At 37.1% G+C, this 22,061-nt stretch overlaps 1 protein-coding gene and 1 pseudogene across 2 annotated transcripts in view; one reads left to right on the forward strand and one right to left on the reverse strand.

Annotated features, from left to right (window-relative positions):
* N4BP2L2 (NEDD4 binding protein 2-like 2) overlaps positions 1–22,061 on the reverse strand; it is a 69,544-nt gene that overhangs the window by 27,959 nt on the left and 19,524 nt on the right. The window contains exon 6 of one of the 2 annotated variants that reach the window (XR_001145332.1): positions 21,387–21,531. Coding sequence is in view for 1 of the 2 variants with exons in the window: in XM_004680194.2 (XP_004680251.2) it covers positions 21,396–21,531 (136 nt within the window). In the remaining variant the exon portion in view is untranslated. Of the gene's footprint in view, positions 1–21,053; positions 21,532–22,061 lie in introns of those variants that run through there. The other variant, XM_004680194.2, reaches the window with a different exon arrangement.
* LOC101627242 lies at positions 2,053–3,162 on the forward strand (annotated as a pseudogene).

Consider the following 22,061-nt stretch of genomic DNA (forward strand, 5'->3'; position numbering starts at 1 on the left):
TGCCTGTTCTACTCCCCATTCTGTCTCTGGTGAGTCCTCTCAAGCCTCCCCCCTGATCTCCATCCTTTGGCCTGGACCTCAGTTCTTGTATTTATAAATAAATAAATAATTTTTTTAAAAGAAAAGCACAAAATGGCTATTATAGTCTCAGAAAGGTACAACTTTTGGTAGCTAGATTTTCTTTTTTTTGGTGGTCACAGTGCAGATGGTCCTGAAGCCAAGGATGCTAACCATCCTGCACCCCAGGAACATTTCTACAGTGAAATTATCTCACACTGAAAGTCTCAGCTCCCTTCATTTGAAAAAATCTTTGATCTTAAAGAAGAAAAGGATTTAAAATTTTTCTGGTTTTAGAATATGAAAGTCTAGTTATCTTCTCTTCCACAAGGTACAGATGGAGACATAGCAAAATGCAGTCAGGGGAGAACAATAAATAAAGCTGGGTGGGAGGCAGGGGATTAGGATAGAGGAGCAGAAAACAAATGTGGAAGGAGGAGGAGATGAGGAAAAGAGAGGTGTTTTGGTCATTCAATTTTTACTTAACCTATCAATATGGCTTATGGCTTGGTTTATTCTATTCATGCTTTTTGGCAATTTTTATCAGGTGAGAGCCATGAATACTACGCTCTTTATCACCTAATTGCTGTTGGCCTCATTTATACATTTCTGGATGTTGGTTTAGAAAGAACATGAACACAAGCTAAGTTACTGATAAGCAGCTATGACAGAACTTCTAAAATATAGATTAAAGAATTTCAAGTTAGGCAGATCAGTATATCATTCTGAAAATAATCTTCACTGTTGCAGAAAAGGGAAGAAAAAAATTGATAGTTTGTTATATCTTTATTTACTGGAACAACCTACATTAAAAACTTAAGAATCATTCCAGAACTGGTGATTCTGTGCCTGTTCTGTTTAGAGCTGGATATATTTTGAAGGAAAAGCAAGCATAATTTGGAAATAAATTAGATACAGGCTATGAGCAAAAGAATTCTGTATGAGTCCAAGGATTATACTCTAAACAATTACAGGGATAAAGTGACCATTTATAGAGACATAGCCACCTATGCAAGGTGCAGGTTTCGGAAAAGGATTGCTAAATCAGTTGCCTCAAAGTTTAGCTCACAGTTCAAGCCAACAGGCTAATCTGTCCTTGTAGCAGAGGTTAGAAAGTGGGGGGGGGGCGGGAGGGGGGAGAATGAGTACTTCTCTAATATTCCTTAAGAGAAAGGAGAGAAACGAAACCTGCTTGTGATGAAAATTCACAATGCCTGTGAGAATTTAACATTAACCAGGAAAAAATGAGATTGCTTATGGAATAAACTACTGTCTGGGAGATCAGATAGTTTACTACGGCAATTTGCTAAGTTAGTCAAAGGAGTCTCTAAGGATTGGAATTCCAGATGAAAATATAGCACAATGCCAAGAAATATGAAAATAGTAAGATTAACACTATAAGGAAGTGTGCCAGAAATATGCACTAATTTGTGCACCACTAAAACTCTAGATAGTTATCATACTGTCCCCAGCCAGCCAGGGAGCAAATGCACATGGCACAGCAGACCTCTCCTGTATTACCTGCTGCTCCCCTCAGAAGTGTATTTCAGCTCATCTGCCTGTTCTGCTCCCCACTCTGTCTCTCACGGACTTTCTCAACCCCCTGCACCTCTGGCCTACACCTCAGTTCTTATATGCACAAATAAATAAATCTTAAAAAAAAAAAAATGATGGGGCCCAATAGGTGGCACAACAGGTTAAAACACAGCACTATCCCCGGCCAGGGCAGACCTCTTCTGGCCCTCCCACTGCTCCCCTCAGCAGTGTACTTCATGGTCAGTCTGCCTGTTCTGCTCCCCACTCTGTCTCTGGTGAATCCTCTCACCCCACCCCACAGCTCTGACTTATAACCCAGTTCTGTATGCATGAATAAATAAATCTTTTAAAAAAATTGACAGTTGCATAAGTCACTACAAAATTTTTTTTTAAAGATGAATACAACAAAATGGCAGGTTACAAATTCAACATACAAAATCTATAGGCCTTTTACATACAATGGAACTGACATTTGGTATCACTTTTTCACCAAACACAGGAAAGAAAAGTAGTAAAATCAAAACTTTTTCTAAGATTTATTTATGCATACAAGAAATGGGATACAGGCTAGAGGTATGGTGGATGAGAGGATCCATCAGAGACAGAATGGGGAACATAACAAGTGGATCTACTGACATACATTGCTGAGGGGAGCAGCAGGCGAGACAGGAGAGTTCTGCTGCACTATGTGGGTTAGCTCTTTGGCTGGGATTTGAACTCATGCTGCAGTGGCCTCAGATAGCTTCACAGTGCTACATTTTAACCCATTGCACCACTAGGGAGGGCCCAAAATCAGTCTTTTAAAAAGTAGGAGTGTAGAGGCCCTCCCTGGTGGCGCAGCGGGTTAAAGCACTGCACTAAGAAGCTAGAGCCACTTCTGCATGAGTTCAATTCCCGCCTGCCCCGGAGGCGACCACATGGTGTGGCAGACCTCTCCTGACCAGCCCGCTGCTCCCCTCAGCAGTGTACTTCGTCCATCTGCCTGTTCTGCTTCCCGCTCTGTCTCTGGTGAATTCTTTCACCCTCCGCATCTCTGGCCTGTAACCCAGTTCTGTACAAATAAATAAATAAATCTTTAAAAAAAAAAAAAAAGTAGGAGTGTATAAACCTTGATTGTGATGTTTTGGTTTTGCTAAACCTTCAATCCACATTTCAGCTATCTTTGGTTTTGAGTGTTGGCTGGCTGGGTACCAGATGACCTTGACATTGCAAATCAAAGCTGACAAGGAAAATTTTGCAGTGAGCTACATTGCTGGGGACTTCCAGCTACACATTAATGTCAGTGATGGGACAGAATTTGGAGGATCAATTTATCAGAAAGTATATGGAGATCTTCACACTTCAGTTAGCTTTACTTGCACAGCAGATACCAACTGTACTCACTCTGGTACTGCAGTTAAATACCAGTTGGATTCCTCTGCTTCCATTTATGCAGAAATTGCCAACTCTAGTTTAATTGGGGTGGGCTACACTCAGACTTTGAAGCCTAAAATGAACCTTACATTGTATGATCTGCTAGATGGGAAGAACATGAATACTAGAGGCCACAAACTTAAGATCTGGTGTTGAGCTGGATGCTTAATCAGTGAAAAATAATCTCTGGGATTAGAATCAATCAGAATAGACCTCAATATATTTCCACTGTGACCAGCAGACTCAGTTCTTCTCCCCACCTACCCAAAAAGAGATGATTAAAAACACAGGATGAGCTAAACAAGAGCAATATTTAACTATTCAGACAATTACTTGTTAGTGGGTTTCTAGTTGGCTTGGTTATCTAGTTACTAATGCTACAGTCTAGCAGTCATCTATACATTATTTACATGTATTTAACTGTTAAATACAATACTCACCAATAAAGAAAAAGAACTTCATGAAAACTGAGGGGGAAAATGGTGCTAGGAAAATTGAAAAACCACATAATAGAAGAAGGAAATTGGATTACTCACTAACCCAACACACACACACACACAAAATCCAAATGAATTAAGATTTAGATGTAAGACCTACAAAAAACAGAATATATACAGAAAACATTGGCAATACATTCTATAACTTCAACGATAAAGATGGTTTTGGTGACTTGCTCCATATGGCACAGAAATGAAAACAAAAATAAAAATAGGTATTATCTCAAGTTAAAAAGGTTTATACCACAAAATACCAGAAGATTAAAGAGATCCCCTACTGAAAAGAAGAGTGCTTGTTAAATTTTACTTAGAGTACTTAGCTTGCTAAATTTTACTTCCTGTCCTCCCAGTTTTCTCATCAGAAATAAACAAGATTAAAGTGAAAATTTATTACTACATTGCATAAAGGATGTTAAATACTTTCAGATCACAAACTTACACCTATTTGTTAAATCCTATTAGTAAGAGGCATCAATAAACTGCCCTGATTTACTACAACTTTTCAAATTCTTAACATAAACACATTTAAAAGGCACAGCTATTGATGTAAAACAAGTAACAACTCCATTTCTAAGTATTTTCATACATGAAGTTAAGAATGCCTTTTAAACAATTAAAAAATAATAATCAAAACTCAACAGCACAAACTAAAAATTTCACTCACTTAAACTTGGGATTTATTTTTAGACACCCACCATTTATGCAAACAGACAATGCTGACAGAAGCAATAAAATGTCTGCATTTTTTGCTCTGTATTTTTTTTTATATATATAAAAAAGTCATACAATTTAGCTATTTACTGCTTTTAACAACTGCAAAATGGTTTGTACTTCTACATTTTTAACAAACATGCACGTCAGTTTCTGCCTTCCATGCTGACAACACATGTAAATAAATTACTATAAATAAATTACCATTACTGTAATGAGCTATAGTTACATCTTAAGAGTTCAAAATGTATGGGCGCTACTTACTGGCTCTATTTTAAACAGCTGCACATAGTTAAGCTTTTGGAGTTCTTCTATCTGTATTTTATAGTGGTTTTGTAACCTCAAATTAGATCTCTGTTTTCAGGCAGTCAGATCTAATTTGTTATTCCTCTTTCTGCGACTACCCAAATTTAACTACCCCCACCTACAACTGCTAGATTTGTGGTAGAAAAATGATGAAAATAGCCTTATTGGAATTTGTACACAAAATATGTCACCTCATAGAACTAGTAATCTTTGAAAGGCACTGCCACAGGACCTGGGCATTCAGAATATATAACATTTACCTTAGCTAATGAGTGACTTCTTTTTATGAACTTTTTACTTTATTTTAGCCATGTTCCAAAGTCCACAGGGAGCAGCTACTGAATGAAAGAGGTCGAATTTGTTTGGTGTGAAATCTAACACAGGATCTAGAACATAGTAGGTCCTAGATTAAATCCTGTCTAGGACACAGAATATGAAGGTGATGATTAATAGAGGACTTTTTATTTTTCTCCATCTCCTTTTGTATGTTCTTTTAATTGAGGTAACATTAATTTACAACACTTGTGTGTTTTAGAAGCACAGGTCCAAAGCTCTTCAAATGTATACGATCACACTGTGCACACCAACAAAGTACTTTTTTTAAAAAAAATTACTTATTATTATTTTTTATTTTACAAAAGTTTATTTTCACATCATTTTGTACATTTTTTTTTTATCTCAATTGTAATCCCCGCGGGTTTCCCATCACCAACAAAGTACTTTTAACACTCCTCTACCATCTATTGGATTTGCTCCATCCTTGGCCTCTCCCTCCAATTCCCCCTTCCAGTAACCTCAGTTCTGCCATAAATTCCAAAGATCTGTTTTAGTTGAATTCCATTTGTTCCTTTGCTTTCTTTATATTCCACCTGCGTGAAATCATTCACTGTTTCCCTTTCTCCTGACTTAACTTCATTTAGCAGGATCCCCTCATGTTCCATCCACCCCCACTGCAAATGGCATAATCTTCCTTACATCCTTCCTCTCCTCCACCCTTCTTCTGAGCCTCTTCCTCCCTTCCCCCTTTCTCCACATTCCTCTTTTTAACAGATGAGCCATATTCCAATTTGTATACTATATCTCCTTTATTATTATTATTTAATAATTCACCATTGGGCGCTTAGGTGTCCTTATCTTAGCGATTATAAATAGTACCTAAATGAATGTAGGAGTGCATAAATTAGTTTTTATATTCTTTTAATAGAATCCTAGGAGTGAAATAGCTGGTTTATGTGGGAGAAACCACCATACTATCTTCCACAGAGGCTGGACCACTTTATATTACCACCAACAGTTATAAGGAATCCTTTTTCTGCACCAATGCCAACAATGGTCTCTTTCATATAAGTCATCCTCATAGGTGTGAGGTGGTATGTGTCACTATGGTTTTGTCATTTTCCTGATAAGTAATGAGCATTTTTTCATGTGTGCGCTTACTATGTTTTCTTTGAAGTGTCTATTCAGATCTTGTGTCCATATAGTGATTGTGTTATTTGGTTTTGGGTTTGTTTATTGCTGTATGCATTCTTTATAAATCTTGGAAATTAACCTCTTGTTGGATATATGATATAGAATATCTTCTCCCATTCAGTACAATCTTTTTACTATTTCTCTCACTGTGCAGCTTTTTAGTTTGATGTGTTCCCATCTATTTTTTGCTTTTGTCTCCCTTGACATTCTCAAAGCCAAGTCGCCAAAGATATCACTGAAGCCAAAGCTGTAGAACATGTATGTTGTCTGTGTTTTCTTCTACGCATTTTATTGTTTCAGGTCTCATATCCAAGCCTTTAATCCATCTTGCAGTGATCTTTGTGTGTGCTGTGACAGTCGAATTTTCCCAACTCCATTTACTGGAGGCTTTTCACTCTATAATATTTTAGATTGTGCTTGAATTATTTCTGTTTAATCCAGGTCTGTTTCCAAAAAGACAACACAACAGATCATTTCCAGAGTGTGCACTGGGGATGATCCTCCTGTGTATCTGTTGTCACACTTGACTGAATTCTGTCTTCTTGTCACAAGCAATGCTCAGAGGAGCAATTGCCTTGTGAGAGATGCACAGCATACTAATTAGCTATCTTATCCTCCCTTGTGTCACAGCTTAAACACATAGCATGGGTTTAAGTTATGTTTCAGAGTAGACATAAGATTTACTTTCTTACTTGCATTCACTTTTTGTTTCGTGACATTTTAAGAGGACACATAGTGCCAGTGGGGTTGAGATTCAGATAATAACCTTTATGGTGGCCTGGCTGCATCCCTGGACTTTAACAATGACTTCAGGTGTCCTTTTAATACTAAGTTCCAACGGAGAAACTGTATAAAAAGTTGAATCTGTGGCAAATCCAAGTCTATAGTCATAAAGTCAAATAATGCCATTGTTCTGTAGACCTCTGTATATTTTTTTTTTAAGAGAAGGTTCACAGCACATTTTCTAGATGTCTTCCTGGCAACATACAGCTTGATTTCCTTGATTTACTTTCAAACTATTCCATGCATCACTGTATTGCACATAAAAAATTGTGTTAAGTCATGTAAAAAAGGATGAAAATCTGGCCCTCCCTGGTGGCGCAGCAGGTTAAAGCACAGCACTAAGAAGCTAAAGCCACTTCCACACGAGTTTGATTCCCGCCTGCCCTGGAGGTGACCACATGGTGTGGCAGACCTCTCCTGACCCGCCAGCTGCTCCCCTCAGCACTATACTTGACAATCTGCATGTTCTGCTCCCCACTCTGTTTCTTGTGGGGTCTCTTGCCGCCCCTGAGCCTCTGGCCTGTACCCCAGTTCTGTATGCACAAATAAATAAATCTTTAAAAAAAAAAGGCTGGAAATCTTACCTATGATCAGTACATTCATGTTTTAAATTGTACATGACTAGGGGACTTAAAAGTCTTAGATTTTTATTATCAGCTAAAATCCTCACAAGATTCATAGAGCTTCTCACTTCTTTATGACTATCTGCATAACACAGGATGCTGAGCACTACTAAGTTGGTTAAGTGTGCCCATCCCTACACCTTAAATTCCAACAAAATCTCATTAAGGTTTCTCATTAAAATGCTAAATACAGTCATCAAGTAGTTAAGAAAGAACCTATTTTCAATCATGCTTTATGGTGCTTTTAATATATAAATTAAGAAGGAAATTCAACTTCCATAAAACTGCCTTAAAATCTCCATGAATTTCTATGGGAATCCAACTTGGCAACTGCCAAGGATCTATTAACATAGTACAGAATATTACTCACCTTAAATATTGAAAGTTTTTGGCATAGGAAAGAAAGAACTGAAATGTAGGAACCCTGGGTTCCAGTACTATCTTCCACTGATAAAGTTATTTCACCTTTTTTTTTTAAGATTTATTTATTTGTACATACAGAACTGGGGTACAGGCCAGAGGCTCAGGGGTGGCGAGAGGTTTCAGAGACAGAGTGGAGAGCAGAACAGGCAGATCGATGAAGTACACTGCTGAGGGGAGCAGCGGGCGGGTCAGGAGAGGTCTGCCACACCATGTGGTCACCCCCGGGGTGGGCAGGGATCAAACTCATGCGGAAGTGGCTTTAGCTTCTCAGTGCATTGCTTTAACCCGCTGCACCACCAGGGAGGGCCTATTTCACCTCTTTGAATCTCAATTTTCTCATGTATAAAATGTGAGAAATTTGAGCTAGATGTCTTGATAAATCCCTTTTAACTTTAATGTACCCCTATTTTTAAAGGATATGAAGGTATAAAATATGCCTTGCTATCAAAGACTTGCCCCTAAAATTTGCAAACACAGAATCACATTCCCTTTTAATTCAGTATGTATAAATGAGGCCACACTCTACTACAAGAGGATGCAAAAACTGATCCTCAACAACAGTAGAGATCAGGGAGGCACTATTCACCTAATTCAAAGGCATTATCACCTCACTCTTTCTAGGGCTTCACCCATGGGGAAAAAAATTTGGAGAAACTGAAAATTTCCTTATGCATGTAAAAGCTATATTTTACAAACCAAGATTTTCAGAACTCAAAGGGCTAAAATAATCAGTACACTTTTGTGGACATATGGTTTGTTAAAAACATACAATCTTCTGTTATCACTTGGCATATAGTACCCTGTCCTGCCCCTTTTCCAGGACACTCACTGGTCCATCAACTAAAGGGTTAATAACTGACTTCCCAAAGATTCCTAGGTTTCCTCTCTAGTACACTATCCCATCTCAGTTCTGACTGGTTGATGTACATGCAATCCAACACTCCCTTCAGGAGCACCCCAAGGGATAACTTGTTTTTCCTGCTTTTCCCACCCAATCCTAGAGAAACTCAAGTAGATCTTGACCATGAACTGACCTGATACTAGCCAGCAGCCAGCCAGCTCCTGCTCCTTCATTGCCCCCTTTGCCAGTGCTGACCTGGAACCCACTGAGATATGACACCAGTGAAAGTGGCATAGGCATCCCACCAGGCCAAACGTCTCCTGGCCTTCTGGCCCCCTAACCAAAAGGCTGTGACTACTCACCAATTCCCCAACATCACCTTCAGGTGCTTCCCCAGTATTCTGAGACTGCTAGAATTACTGACCCACCACATCAATTACTAAATAATATACCTCTGCAAAAAGGAATATGCAACCAAGCTACCTGTTTGTTTTACCACCCTTCTGACCTGAGACTGGGAAAGTAAACAAAAACATTATCAGCTGCCAATGGATGGATCAGTTAGCTGATAGTCTACTAATTTCTGTGTATTTAAAAGCCAATTTTCAATGACTCCTCATTCACAAGGTTTTGCCAGTTAACCACTCTGGGACCTATTCACTACCTTAAGAGTACAATTTTTTTTTCTTTATAAGTTTATTTTTACATCATTTTGTACATTCTTTTTTCATCTCAATTGTAATCCCCGTGAGTTTCCCATCACCATCACCGAGTCACCCGTGTGCCATCACCATAGTCCTGTGCACTCCTCCCCCCGGCCCCCCTGTTTTTGATCCCATTCCCCACTCCACCCCCACAGAATGTCTCTGGTGTATGGCTGTTCATTATTCTTGCTATTTTCTCACCTGGTCCATTATACTTCTGCTGAGTGAAACCATCTGATATTTTTCTTTCTCTTTCTGGCTTATCTCACTAGGCATGATCTTTTCCAGCTCCAGCCAAGTTGCTGCAAAAGACATGTTTCCCTTTTTTGGTTGCTGAGTAATATTCCATTATATATATGTATCACATCTTTTTAATCCAGTCATCTACTTTTGGGCATTTGGGCTGCTTCCATGTTTTTCCAATTGTAAATAAAGCAGCAATAAACATGGGGGTGCAGGTATCTTTTTCAATCAGTGTTTTTGTGTCTTTTGGGTAGACACCTAAGAGTGGGATTGCTGGGTTGTAGGGAAGCTCCATGTTAAGCAGTTTGAGGGACCTCCAAACAGTTTTCCATAGTGGTTGTACTAGTTTGCATTCACACCAGTAGTGCAGGAGAGTTCCTTTTTCTCCACATCCTCGCCAACATTTGTTGTTGCTATTTGTCTGAAGATGTGCCATCCTCACTGCGGCGAGGTGGTATCTCATTGTGGTTTTAATTTGCAGCTCCCATATTATAAGTGATGTTGAACATTTTTTCATATGCTTGTTGGCCATCTGCATTTTCTCTTTGCAGAAGTTCTTTTTAGCTCTTCTGCCCATTTTTTTGAAGGGGCTGTTTATTTTTGTTGAGTTTTGTCAGTTCTCTGTATGTTTTTGTGATCAGTCCTTTATCACTGGTTTTGTGTGAGAAAATTTTTTCCCAATTAGTGGGCTGTTTTTTGTAATGTCTCTTTTGCTGTACAGAAGCTCTTTAACTTGATGTAGTCCCATCTATTTATCCTTGCCTTCACTATTTTGGCACTGGGTGCTCTATCTTTAAAGATGTTGCTAAGTGTATGTCATGTAGTGTTTGGTCCATCTTTGCTTCCAGGTATTTTATGGTTTCTGTTCTTATGTCTAGGTCTTTAATCCACTTCGAGTTGATTTTTGTGAATGGAGTGAGGTAGTGATCTAGTTTCATTTTTTTGCATGTAGCTTCCCAGTTTTCCCAGCACCATTTGCTGAACAAACTTTCTTTGTTCCATTGTATCTTCTTTGCTCCTTTGTCAAAGATTAGCTGTCCATAAACTTGTGGGTTTACTATTAGAATCCACTGGTCTGTATATCTATTCTTGTTCCAGTACCATGCAGGTTTGATTATTATGGCTTTGTAGTACGGCTTGAAGTTTGGGATAGTAATACCTCCATTTTGTTTTTTCTTAGACATGAGGGTTTTGGCTAGTTGAGGTCTTTTGTTGTTCCATATGAATCTCAGCAATATTTTTTCTATTTCTTTGAAGAATGTCATTGAGATTTTTATTGGGATGGCCTTAAATCAAGAGTACGATTTTTAACTTGCTAGTACCTTTTTACTATATGTATTGAAGACCCAACAGGCCAACTCAACTTAAGGAAGATATTATTACTATTATTATTTTTATTATTTTTAATAGAGGAACTGGGATGTAGACTAGAGGTGTGTGGGGTGAGAGAATTACCAAAGACAGAGAGGGGAGCAGAACAGGTGGATCTACTGAAATAAACTGCTAAGCAGGCGAAACAAGCAGTATCTGCTAAACCATAAGTGTGTGGGTTTACCTCCTTAGCCAGGAATCAGACTCAGACCTTAGTGGTGATAGTGTGCTGAGACTTAGCCCCAAATCACAAAATAACACACTTGGTGATATGGCATCCCTATCAAAATGGGATTCAATTTCAGGGTGCAGGTCAGGTTCTCCAAAATAGAGACATCAGGTAACATAATTTGAGTTTAGAGAACCCCATCTTTCCCTGATAAATGCTGGTGCTTTTAATAAAGGAAACAGAAAAACAAGGACCACTGGCTTTACCAAGACAATGGTAGGTAACCTTTTATACTAACTGTATAGAAGAGTTACCATTTCATTCATCTTTTTAATTTCCATCAATTCAGAGGTCTCATTCCAAAGTTTTTGAACAGTTGAAATGATCCAACTGATTCATGATCTAAAAAATCAGGCAACAATTAAGGTCATGAGTCATGCCTAGAGATTTCTACTCCAAATCCCTTGTAACTTCTGGTCACAACTGAGACAAACAAATAATCAAAACTGATCGATCAAGAGATGATTAAACATAAACTATACTTGGCCTTCGCTGGAGTGGCTCTCAGAGAGCAGACTGCTAGGGAACAAGTGGAGAAGACTACACTGTTAGAATGGCCATGCATGCTTATCAGTAGAGTAGGTCCCATCACAAGCTTACGTGTGCCAAACCACTGCCCAAACAGCCCTCCTCAAGGTTGGGCAAGATACTCAACAAATATGAGAAAATGTTTGTGACCTAGTGTCTGCAGAAGTTTCCTTCCTCTCTATCAAGATCCTAACTGCCAAGTATGGCTTATTCCAAATAGTGTTACTCAAAGAGTTGTCCAGACTGAAGCCAATCCATGAGCAATACAGAAATTGAATTTAAAAAAATCATAGCAATCTGACAAATTTTTGTATTTGTTGAATTTCATAAGACTTGTACTTTTAAGATTCTACCAACAGTTTATTGTATTTTTCTCTATGTAGGCTGTGATTAATTGAAAATTTAAAAGGATGTATCTTTCACTACAGCTTGTACAGCATCTAAAAGGAATGTGAACACATTTCTTCTGAAATCTCCTATGTAATTCCCATTTGCTGCAATACAAAGTCTAAGTTCATTAACATGTTTTCAGGTTCTCCTTTATCTGGTCCCTGGTTGCTTTTCTATAGTAAACTTTCCAACCAGTGTTCTTGGCAATGCATCAGGTGAATGACAGATAAAGCCACTGAATGGAGCTTTGAATAGGTTGAGTTCCTAAGCCCTAGGTTTTTGAGAATAATAGCCAAGTTTATCTACTTAGTCAAATTCTGTAATTTTGTTTTCTGTGTGTGTCATAATGTGGAAAAAGTCAAGTACTAAAGCCTAAAGTTCTCACTATGTTATATACCAAATTTTATGCTCTGAAAATGACAAAAAGCTTGCTTTTCCATTCAAATTGGTTATTTCTAATCCAGGTTTCTCCCCTGAACATTAATAACCTAAACATATGCATAACTGACAGTACCATTCAAATGTCTAAAGGCAACTGAAAGGTAACATGTCCAAAATGAAACTATTCTTTCCAAATGTGCCCCTCCTGCAATGTATTAACATTTCAACAAGAGCAAACTTGACCTTTCTATTATGTGATCTATTCAGCAGACTGTCAGCTCCAGCTTCAACCACTTCTCACTATCTCCACCACCTTAACTTCCTGGTTGAAGTCATAATCTCACTACCTCCATCACCATAATCAAGTCTCTCTCTCTTGGATTATTGTGAGGCCACTTTACCTGCTTCTTTAGCCCCTGCTCCTACCTTTGCCTCTATAAAACTGATCTCAAAAGACAGCGGCCAAAATCGACTTATGTAATTTAAAACACAAGTCAAATAATGTCATCCCTTGCTCAAAATTTTCCAATAGCTTCCCATCTCAAGCAGAGTAAAGGCCTATGTTCTTTCAATAATTTATAAGGCATGCTATATTGTTCCTTTTTTTCTCACTCTTTCTCCTTTGCAGACCTTTGCTTACTTGACTCCAAACAAGCTGCCTGCTATTTTGTTAACCACATCAACACAAATCCACTTATGAAGGCCCTCCCTTGTAGATTCTTCCACATGGAATGCTCTTCTCATTGCTTTCTTTGCAACTCTATCACTTTCTTCAAGTCCTGCTACTCAAATTGTTACAGGGCAGGGAGAGAAGGGCACCCCTGAATCCCCAAACCTGCCTGCTCTAAGTGGGTTCTGCCATCCACCACATCAAGACAAACCATATAAAACTTTAATGAAAAGGGACTTTAATACAGTGAGTAGACAACACAGAAGAGAAAGAATATAATGTCTAAATCAAATACCTGAAGTTACCCATCTCCTCGTGGGCAAAAATCAACACAAAAGGGATTGGCCCAAAGTAAGGCCTGAAAGGCTGCCGCAAGACTAACGCACCTTCTGGCCAGGACCCATCGAAAAGGTCACAAGTGGCCAGACAAATATGGGATGAAAAGGGCAAAATCAAAATCAATATAAACACTGCCATAGTCACCTCCCTACAGGTCTCTCACCCACATCTGCCTTAACCAGTCCAGGACCAGGAAACAAGCACGGTTTCTTCATCACATGCTCCCTGCTCCATGTGGCTTCCTCAGGTCTCCTTCTAGCTGTCCATCCTGCTTCCTTCTTCCATCCAGATTTCTTCTCTTTTTCTCTCCTTGGCTCCACCCTACTTCTGGGTGGGGCAGGGAACCTGGCACTTCCCCTTTTTTTCCTAGGGACCACCCTGTTACAAAATGTTATCTATCAGTTAAGGCCTTTGCTGATCCATTCCCAAAGCATTATCCTCCAGACCCCATTTATTAGCTTTGATTTCCTCCATGACACTTATCATAGAACCTTTAGATGATTCCTTATTATTAGTTTATGTTCTACCTTCATACACTGTATCTAGGGGGCAAGGGCTTTTTCTATTTTGTTCAGTGCTTTAATACCTAGAATAATGTCTGGCACGTAGCAGGTATTCAAGAAATATTGCTAAATAAATCAATCCATGGATAAATCATTACTGTTTTCTGCCTCTCAGGCTTTGTAATTGTTAGTGCCTGTAGGTCCTTTCCCCTATTTTCCTCCCATATTAAATCCTACGTTCAGGCTATGGTTAGGCATTAACACAGAATCTTTTCCTGAACCCAATCCTCTGCATTTTCACCACTGACAAAACATTAAATGAACAACAGAAAAGAAGTTCCACAGCTACATCACTGAGAAAACATTTTACTCTCCTAATTTTTTCTCAACCATACTCCTCCAATCAAAAACACCATCCCATCCATAAATATAGCTTCTACTTGTTATCTCCCTTTTGCACTAAGCATTTATACTTACACACACCAGCACAGATGGTTCCAAGAATAAAGATATACCTGATATATTGAGGAAAAGCATTAATGCATACTGATAACCACCAGGCAAGACAATCTAAAGAAGAAGCCAGTTTTCCACATGTTCCATGTTCATATAACTGACAAATGCTGAAAGGTCTTTTCCTGGGTCCATTCAAGTCCATTTCCATTAAGGTCTCAATTCCAATTTATACCTCGTAGGTGTAAGTCACACTATTTGGCATCTAAAACTTCAATCCTCCACTCTGTATCTAGTCCAAGATCTGACAGCCTGAGATAGAAGGTTGCAATAAACAGTGGAAATTTGTAGAGGTTTACTCTCTCCCCTCCCACTTCCTGCCATGATCAACATGCACATCTTTCAATGACAAAAATGTTAAAATTCTTGTTCAAGGTAGGAAGGCAGAGGGGAAGCTGTTGGATTTCATCTCTTGGTCCATTCACTACCAAGAAACCACACAGCTAACAATCAGGAATACAAACCTTCAGCATTTCAATACTAATCAGCATTTCAATGCTAACATTAGGATACAACCAGAAGTTCCTGTATATACCCACCTAATTCAGTTCACACCTCCTCTATCTCCCAGTTAACCAAGTCTTTGTTTTGTTCATTGAACTTATGTTTATTTAACAAGTTAAGACTCACTGTAACACTTGCTACCACCCAGGGCAAGATGTTCACCTGAGCTTCAGTTTTGGAGACCTACTATAAACTGTGCCTTAAGGAAGTCTAACTCAGCTCCAGAAAGGGGAGAATTCATAAGAACAAATGCACATTTCTTGAATGCCCCACATCAATCCATGCCACAGTATTTCATCAAACCTTGTTTGGAAAGTCTCAAAGGCCAATTATTTATTTAAAAAATGATTAGTTGCTTTTATTTCTGATTTCTTTTATCTCCACTGAATGCTATCCTGCCTACAGATAGATAACCTAATTTTTCTATCAATTGTTCCTAAATATAATTTCTTCTACTTCACTGTAAGTGTGGAAATTAATCTAGCATAATCAAGAATGGTATGTTATTTAAAAATTAGACTATCATTTAAATAAAAATGAAGTACTAGTTTATCTTAAATATTACTGCCTTACTTGGCAGTAATACACTGCCTCTCTTATTCTCTAACATATACCCTCTCCCCATCTGTCCACCAAATCTTGTGACAAATCTGTCACTTCCCCAAATGTTTTAAAAAAGTAACAAGTCAATATCCATTCAAACTGATGTTCCCACCTTATATGACTCATTTTATAGGAAACCAGGGAACAACTAATGAGCAATTTCTCTAACTACAGATAACCTGATATCACTGTCACATGAACATTACAGAGAACATCAAGTACAACAAACAAGTGGGAAAAACATCTCTACAAACACCAAGAGAGGGTGGGAAAAGGCTCACTACATGCTTTATACTTGACAATAAAACAAAATGAAAAATCCTTTTATCCCCCTCTTAACAGATAGGTTGTATGGTATGGCCAACGCATTGTTCTCTAAAGCTTACCACACCAAATTTGTCAGTAAAAATGGAACCATCAAGTTGACTAGATTATACCAGGAGTTCATACAACACAGGTGAAAACACAGTGCCAGTACTCATAACGAAAGGCATGTGCATTACAAATTGTTTTGAACTGCTTCACAGCTTAACTCATGTCTGCACTAATGAGAAACTAATTTTTATAAATAACTGAAAAAACAAACATTATCCTTCTAGATCTTTCACAGCATTTCCATCTAGTATAAAAACCAACTCTTTCTTTCCTTCTCTGCCTATCCCTACTATATATCAAAAGCTAAGAGGTGAATTCATCAAAAGACAAAATCACTAAGTTTTAATACCACCAACAGAAACTATTTCAGCTGAAACGCTAACATACTCATCTTGTTTAGGTCATCCAATAGTCCCATGCTATAGAATGAGAGGGTATTATCCTCACTGAGAAAAAGTTTCAGAAAACTGACTTGTTCAATCTGCAGTTGCAACTTATCCTCAAATTCTGTGCTCTACTGAAATTTGAATTTTCTGTTCCTCAGAATAATCCCTGAGGTACCTCAAAGTTTGAAACTACAGAACTCAATTATGTTGTGAATATCTCCAGTATCAAACAACCCAATATGCACTTCTTAGTATAACAAGTTCCATTCCCAGAAAGTTTTGGAAAAAAAACTTATGAACAACTGATGCACCAAATGCCCTCAATTTATACATGAAAGGGCTAGCTACGTGAGTAAAGGAACTGTCTTATGAGAACCTCTCAAGCAGCCAGTTGAAAAGTTGTATATTAGCTTCCCAAGGCTATTGTGACAAAGTACCACACACAGGGTGGCTTAAACAACAGAAATTTATTTTCTCACAATTCTGAAGATTGTAAATCCGAGATCAAGGTGTCAGCAGGGCTGTCTTCTTACAAGACCTCTCAACTTGATTGTAGATGGCCTTTCTTCTCTAGTGTCATGCCTTCCCTTTGTGTTTGTGTCCTGATCTTCTTACAAGGAATGGATGACAGTCCATCTGGATGATCTTATTTTATATATATTTTAATTACCTCTTTAAAAGGCCCTGTCTCCAAATATACATTCCAAGGTACTTGGTGGTGGTAAAAAGGAAAGCATTAGGATCTAATATATAATTTAACCCTCTTGCCACACAAATTCATGTCCTTTAATACATAAAACATTCACCTCATCCCAGAAGCTTCAGAGTCTTAATAGGATACATCATTAACTGTTAAATCCAAAATCCCATCTGAATGTCATACATTGAGTATGGTAAACTAGATATATGATGTATCCTAAGACAAAATTCCTTTCCAGCTACTAGCCATAAAACCACACAAGTTACCTGCTTTCTAAATACAATGGCAGGACAGGAATAGGATAGATATTGCCATTCCAAAAAGGAAAAACCAGAAAAGAGAAGATGGGTCCTAAGCAAGTCTAAAACTTAATTCCATTAACTTTTAAAGCTGAATAGAAATAATCTTAGGTTCCATGCTCTGTCCTCCAAGTCCACATAAGTGGAGTCTTTGCCTTCCAGTGTGGGCAGTTTCACCATCTCAGGCCTTGGCTCTGATCCTGTGGTGGCAATGGCAATCTGCCAACCTCTGAGTAGCTTCTTGGGTCACTCTATTTTCTTTAAAAAAAAATTTTTTTTTTAAAAATATTTATTTATGCATGCAAGAGCTGGGGTGTAGGCCAGAGGTGGGGGAAGGGGATATGAGAGGATTCACCAGAAAGAATGGGGAGCAGAACAGGCAGACTGACAGAAATACACTGCTGAGGGGAGCAGTGGGTGAAACAGGAGAGGTCTGCTAACCCATGTGTGTTAGTTCCTGGTCCAGCTTCAGTGGCTGTCAAAAGCTTCATAGGGCTGAGCCTTAACACTCTGAGCCACCAAAAAGGTCCCTGGGTGTCTCTATTTTCTTAAGGTCAAAGCATTCATAGCCAGATAGCTCTATTTATCTAGTAGAATCCAGAAATCTGATTGCTTTTCTTTATTTCATCTAATCTCTGCCCCCTTTAGTCCAAGCTGGCACTCTCTTTGCTGGCATTGTTCCATCTCCATTCCTGCTTAGATAGCTTAATGGATCTATAAGTCACACTTTCATAATCTCTTCAGCAAATGCTTGTCTAGCAACAACTATGACATGGCTTCCATAACATGCTTTTTAATTTTCATAATGTGGACAGGCTGAGAATTTTCTAAATTTGGTTCCTTTTTTCTTAACATTTCCTCCTTTAACATACATCTCTCCTCTGCATTTTATTACAAACAGCAAAGAGAATACTTTGCTTAGAAGTCTCAACTAAATATTTAAGTTTATCACATACAAGTTCCATAATCCTCAAAACACTGAACACAATTTTGCCAAGTTCCTTGGCCTTTCCTCCAGTTTCTAATAACATGTTTCCTTTTCCATCTTAAATCCCACCAAAAGTACCTTGAACATAATTTCTACCAACATTCTGCTCATGATCACATATGTACACTTTCTAAGCCCTCAGCAGAAATGCCTATATTAACATCTATATTTCTATCAACAATATCACCAAGCAATCCTGATTTTTTTCTAATATGCACCTCAAAAATTCTAACTACTACCATATTCACATACAAAGTCACTTCCACATTTTAGGTATTTCTTAGAGCAGCATGCCACTTCCAATTACCAAAAGCTGTTACTAGTTTGCTGAAGCTAGATAGTACTATACATTGGGTGACTTAAGCAATTGTTTTCTCTCAATCGTGTAGGAGTTCAAGACTGAGGTGATATCGGCTGGATTCTTCAAAGGCCTCTCTCTCTTGCTCCAGTCTCTCTCCCAGTGTCCTCAACATGGCCTTTTATACATGTCTGTGTTCAAATGTCCTCTTCATATTGGATTAGAGTCCAACCATATGCCTTGTTTTAGTTTTATAAAACACAGTATAAGTAGTGGGGGCTAGTACTTCAACATAAGATTTTTAAGGAAACACAATCCATATTCACTATTCATATTCACTAGTATATGAATACAAAATACCACTCTTTCCCAATTACTGTACTAGCTGATGATCATTTAATATTGAATAAAACAGGTAAACTCTCTACTAAAAATGGGGGAAATAAGACTAGCAAATCTATCTGGTCAAGATATGAACACATTAACCACATTTCTTCAACATTTCTCAGAGACAACCACCAAATTTCCTTATACTCAGAAAATAAGGCTCTGCCAATAATCATCCTTCAATCAGCTACTTCTGCCATAACAAAACCAAGTATGGTAAACTAAATATTTCATATCCTTTGAAATCATTAACTTTTTAAAATTCTAATCTATTAAAAACATTGAAAATTCCTCTATACCAGATAACATAAACAAACTTAAAATACTATTTCCACCTTATCATTCCAACAACAAAACACAATCCAATCTTTAGTAAACAATATTACTTTAAAGCAGGTATAAAGTAATAAAAAACTAACATCTGTTTGGACAGGTGAACAATGAAAATGAAAATACCAATTTAAAAAGAAAGTAATATAAAAAGTTCATGTTAATTATCACACAGTTATTTTTGCTAACAGGATTCTGACAATAACAAATGAAAATTCACTTGTCAAGAAGGAAAAATAATTTTTAAACCACGCTATGAAAAGCAACTAAACAGCATTATAAAAAGAGGAAAAGGAGACACACAGTATATCTAACAATTGTTTTACCTTTCCTGAAATTAAATCTTTCTGTACTATTTTCAAAACAAGCTATTTACATAATAAAATACTGGGAAACACAAGCCCTAAAACCAAGTATCACACAGAAACAAAACATATGAAAATATTGAATAAAAGAGTGTACGTATAAATACACGGTTATACACAAAATCCAAGTTAGCATACTCCTACTATATCTTATTTACTTAGGATGAACAAATATAAATATACATATATAGATGCTAAATAAGATAAAGGTACTACCCATTCAAATATAAACAACATTGAATAGTACATTAGAAATCACATTTCTGTATCACTAAATGCAATAAAGACCTTTTGAAGAGTACTCTATTTAGTTTGGGGAAAACATGTTAAGTAAAGTTCAAAATAACAGCACATTTTAAATGAACAAAGATTATAGGACTCGGGATTGGCTTCTCACGGAGAAAGTTTAATGGCCATGAAATTGCACGCAAAACAAATAAAGAATGGTTATATTTAACAAATAGCATATTACTGGCTGAGGTTTTTCTCCTAAAAAGAGTAAACCAGAGAAAGATTAAGATGGATTGTAAGATCTCCAAAACAATTTCCATTTCAATTTTTAAATTTTAAGTGAAGGAACACAATCTAAGAAAGAAGTCTATCCAGTGAGAGTTAGCTATATAGAAAAAAAGTAGGAGAAATGAAAAATCCAATAGGACAAACCTTGTAATTAATGCTAATAAACTATCCAAAGTATTTTTATATGAGAGTTAAACTGTTAAATTAGAGAAAAGTAATACATTATCAGGATGACCTGAGGAACCTTTCTAATTATTATTTCCCTATTTATCCTTTCTAAAATTTGGGAATGTAAGGAAATGTATTGAGAAGAATGAAGATTATGTATATACTATATATCATATGATGGATAAACACTTTATGTCGATTATGAGAAAACTGTAGGATTAATACACATATAACATTTGATGTGAATTTAGACTTAACCAAAGTGATAATCTAAGTATAGCTTAGAAATATTTTTGTCCCATAGATGAATTTCCCTGTATTGTAAATAAGAGAATCAAGTAAGGTGCTTACAACAAATCAGCATTTCTAATTCGGTAGTTGAGGAAAAATACTTAAGTTTAATGAAAAGTTAGATTTAGGTATGAACTATATAAAACTGTTCAACATTATCTACAAAATAGATTAATTAGTTTAAAATTTAATTGTAGAAAAACAATCTAGTTCTTATCCACTCAGGTGTTTTCATAATAAATTAAGGTTTATAACAAAAGATTATAAAAACATTTAAAATATATGTTATATAAATTTATTTACACTTTAGATTTTTAAAAACTGTATTAATTTTTATTGAGGTAATGTTGGAATACAACATATAGACTCACACCTCTTTATATGTTTACTAACCAGATTAAACCCTCTCTACCAAGGTACCACAGTTTTCTACCACAGTCGACTGGGTACCTTTTATACTTTAAACTTTCTGGGCACATTCTTTATGAAAAAAGGTCTTTTTAAAAAAAACTATTTAAAATTTTAAGAACAGCTCATTAATTATTTTCAAGGGCAAGCAATAAATGTGTTAGCTGGAAATAGTCAACTTAATGATTACTTGTAATACTAATTTGATTATGTGAACCTAGAGAGCCTCCCCACCTGACTCCCCTATGAAGGAGAAGTTCTTTGTGTGCTTTTGTGTGTTGGTTCCACTGAATTCATTACAATAGAGATGGACATTTGATATTCATAACGATCCAACATCTGAGCAATCTTCTTTCGAGACACACCATGTGTATTCCTCCTACCAAAAAAGAAAAGAATTTAAAATTTTTTTTAGAATGCATAAGGTATAGACTAAACTATGTAGAATAATTATACAGATTCTAAATTAAATTATATTTTGCAAATAAATATTAGAATATATATCTCACTTACCTGTGTTTTATACAGACAAAAATTTATACTGGCTCCCTCAAAGTCTTTAATAATATATATTTTAAAAGATTCATTTAATTATGCATACAGAACTGAGGTATAAGCCAGAGGTGCAGGGCAGTGAGAGGATTCACCAGAGACACAATAGGGAGCAAGTAGGCAGGTGGACGAAGTATACTGCTGAGGGGAGCAGCAGGGAGAGACAGGAGATGTCTGCTGTACCATGTGGATCATCTCCAGGGCCAGGGACTGAACTCACACTAAAGCAGCTGAGGCTAGCTTTATAGTGCTGTGCTTTAATCCACTAAGCTACCAGGGAGAGCCCTTTAATATTTTATTTTATTTTATTTTTTAAATCTAGTAGTTTATTTTTAGATCATTTTGTGCATGTTTCCA

The sequence above is a fragment of the Condylura cristata genome, unplaced genomic scaffold (genome assembly GCF_000260355.1).
Source record: "Condylura cristata isolate star-nosed mole 26May11 unplaced genomic scaffold, ConCri1.0 scaffold00010, whole genome shotgun sequence".
NCBI lineage: Eukaryota > Metazoa > Chordata > Mammalia > Eulipotyphla > Talpidae > Condylura > Condylura cristata.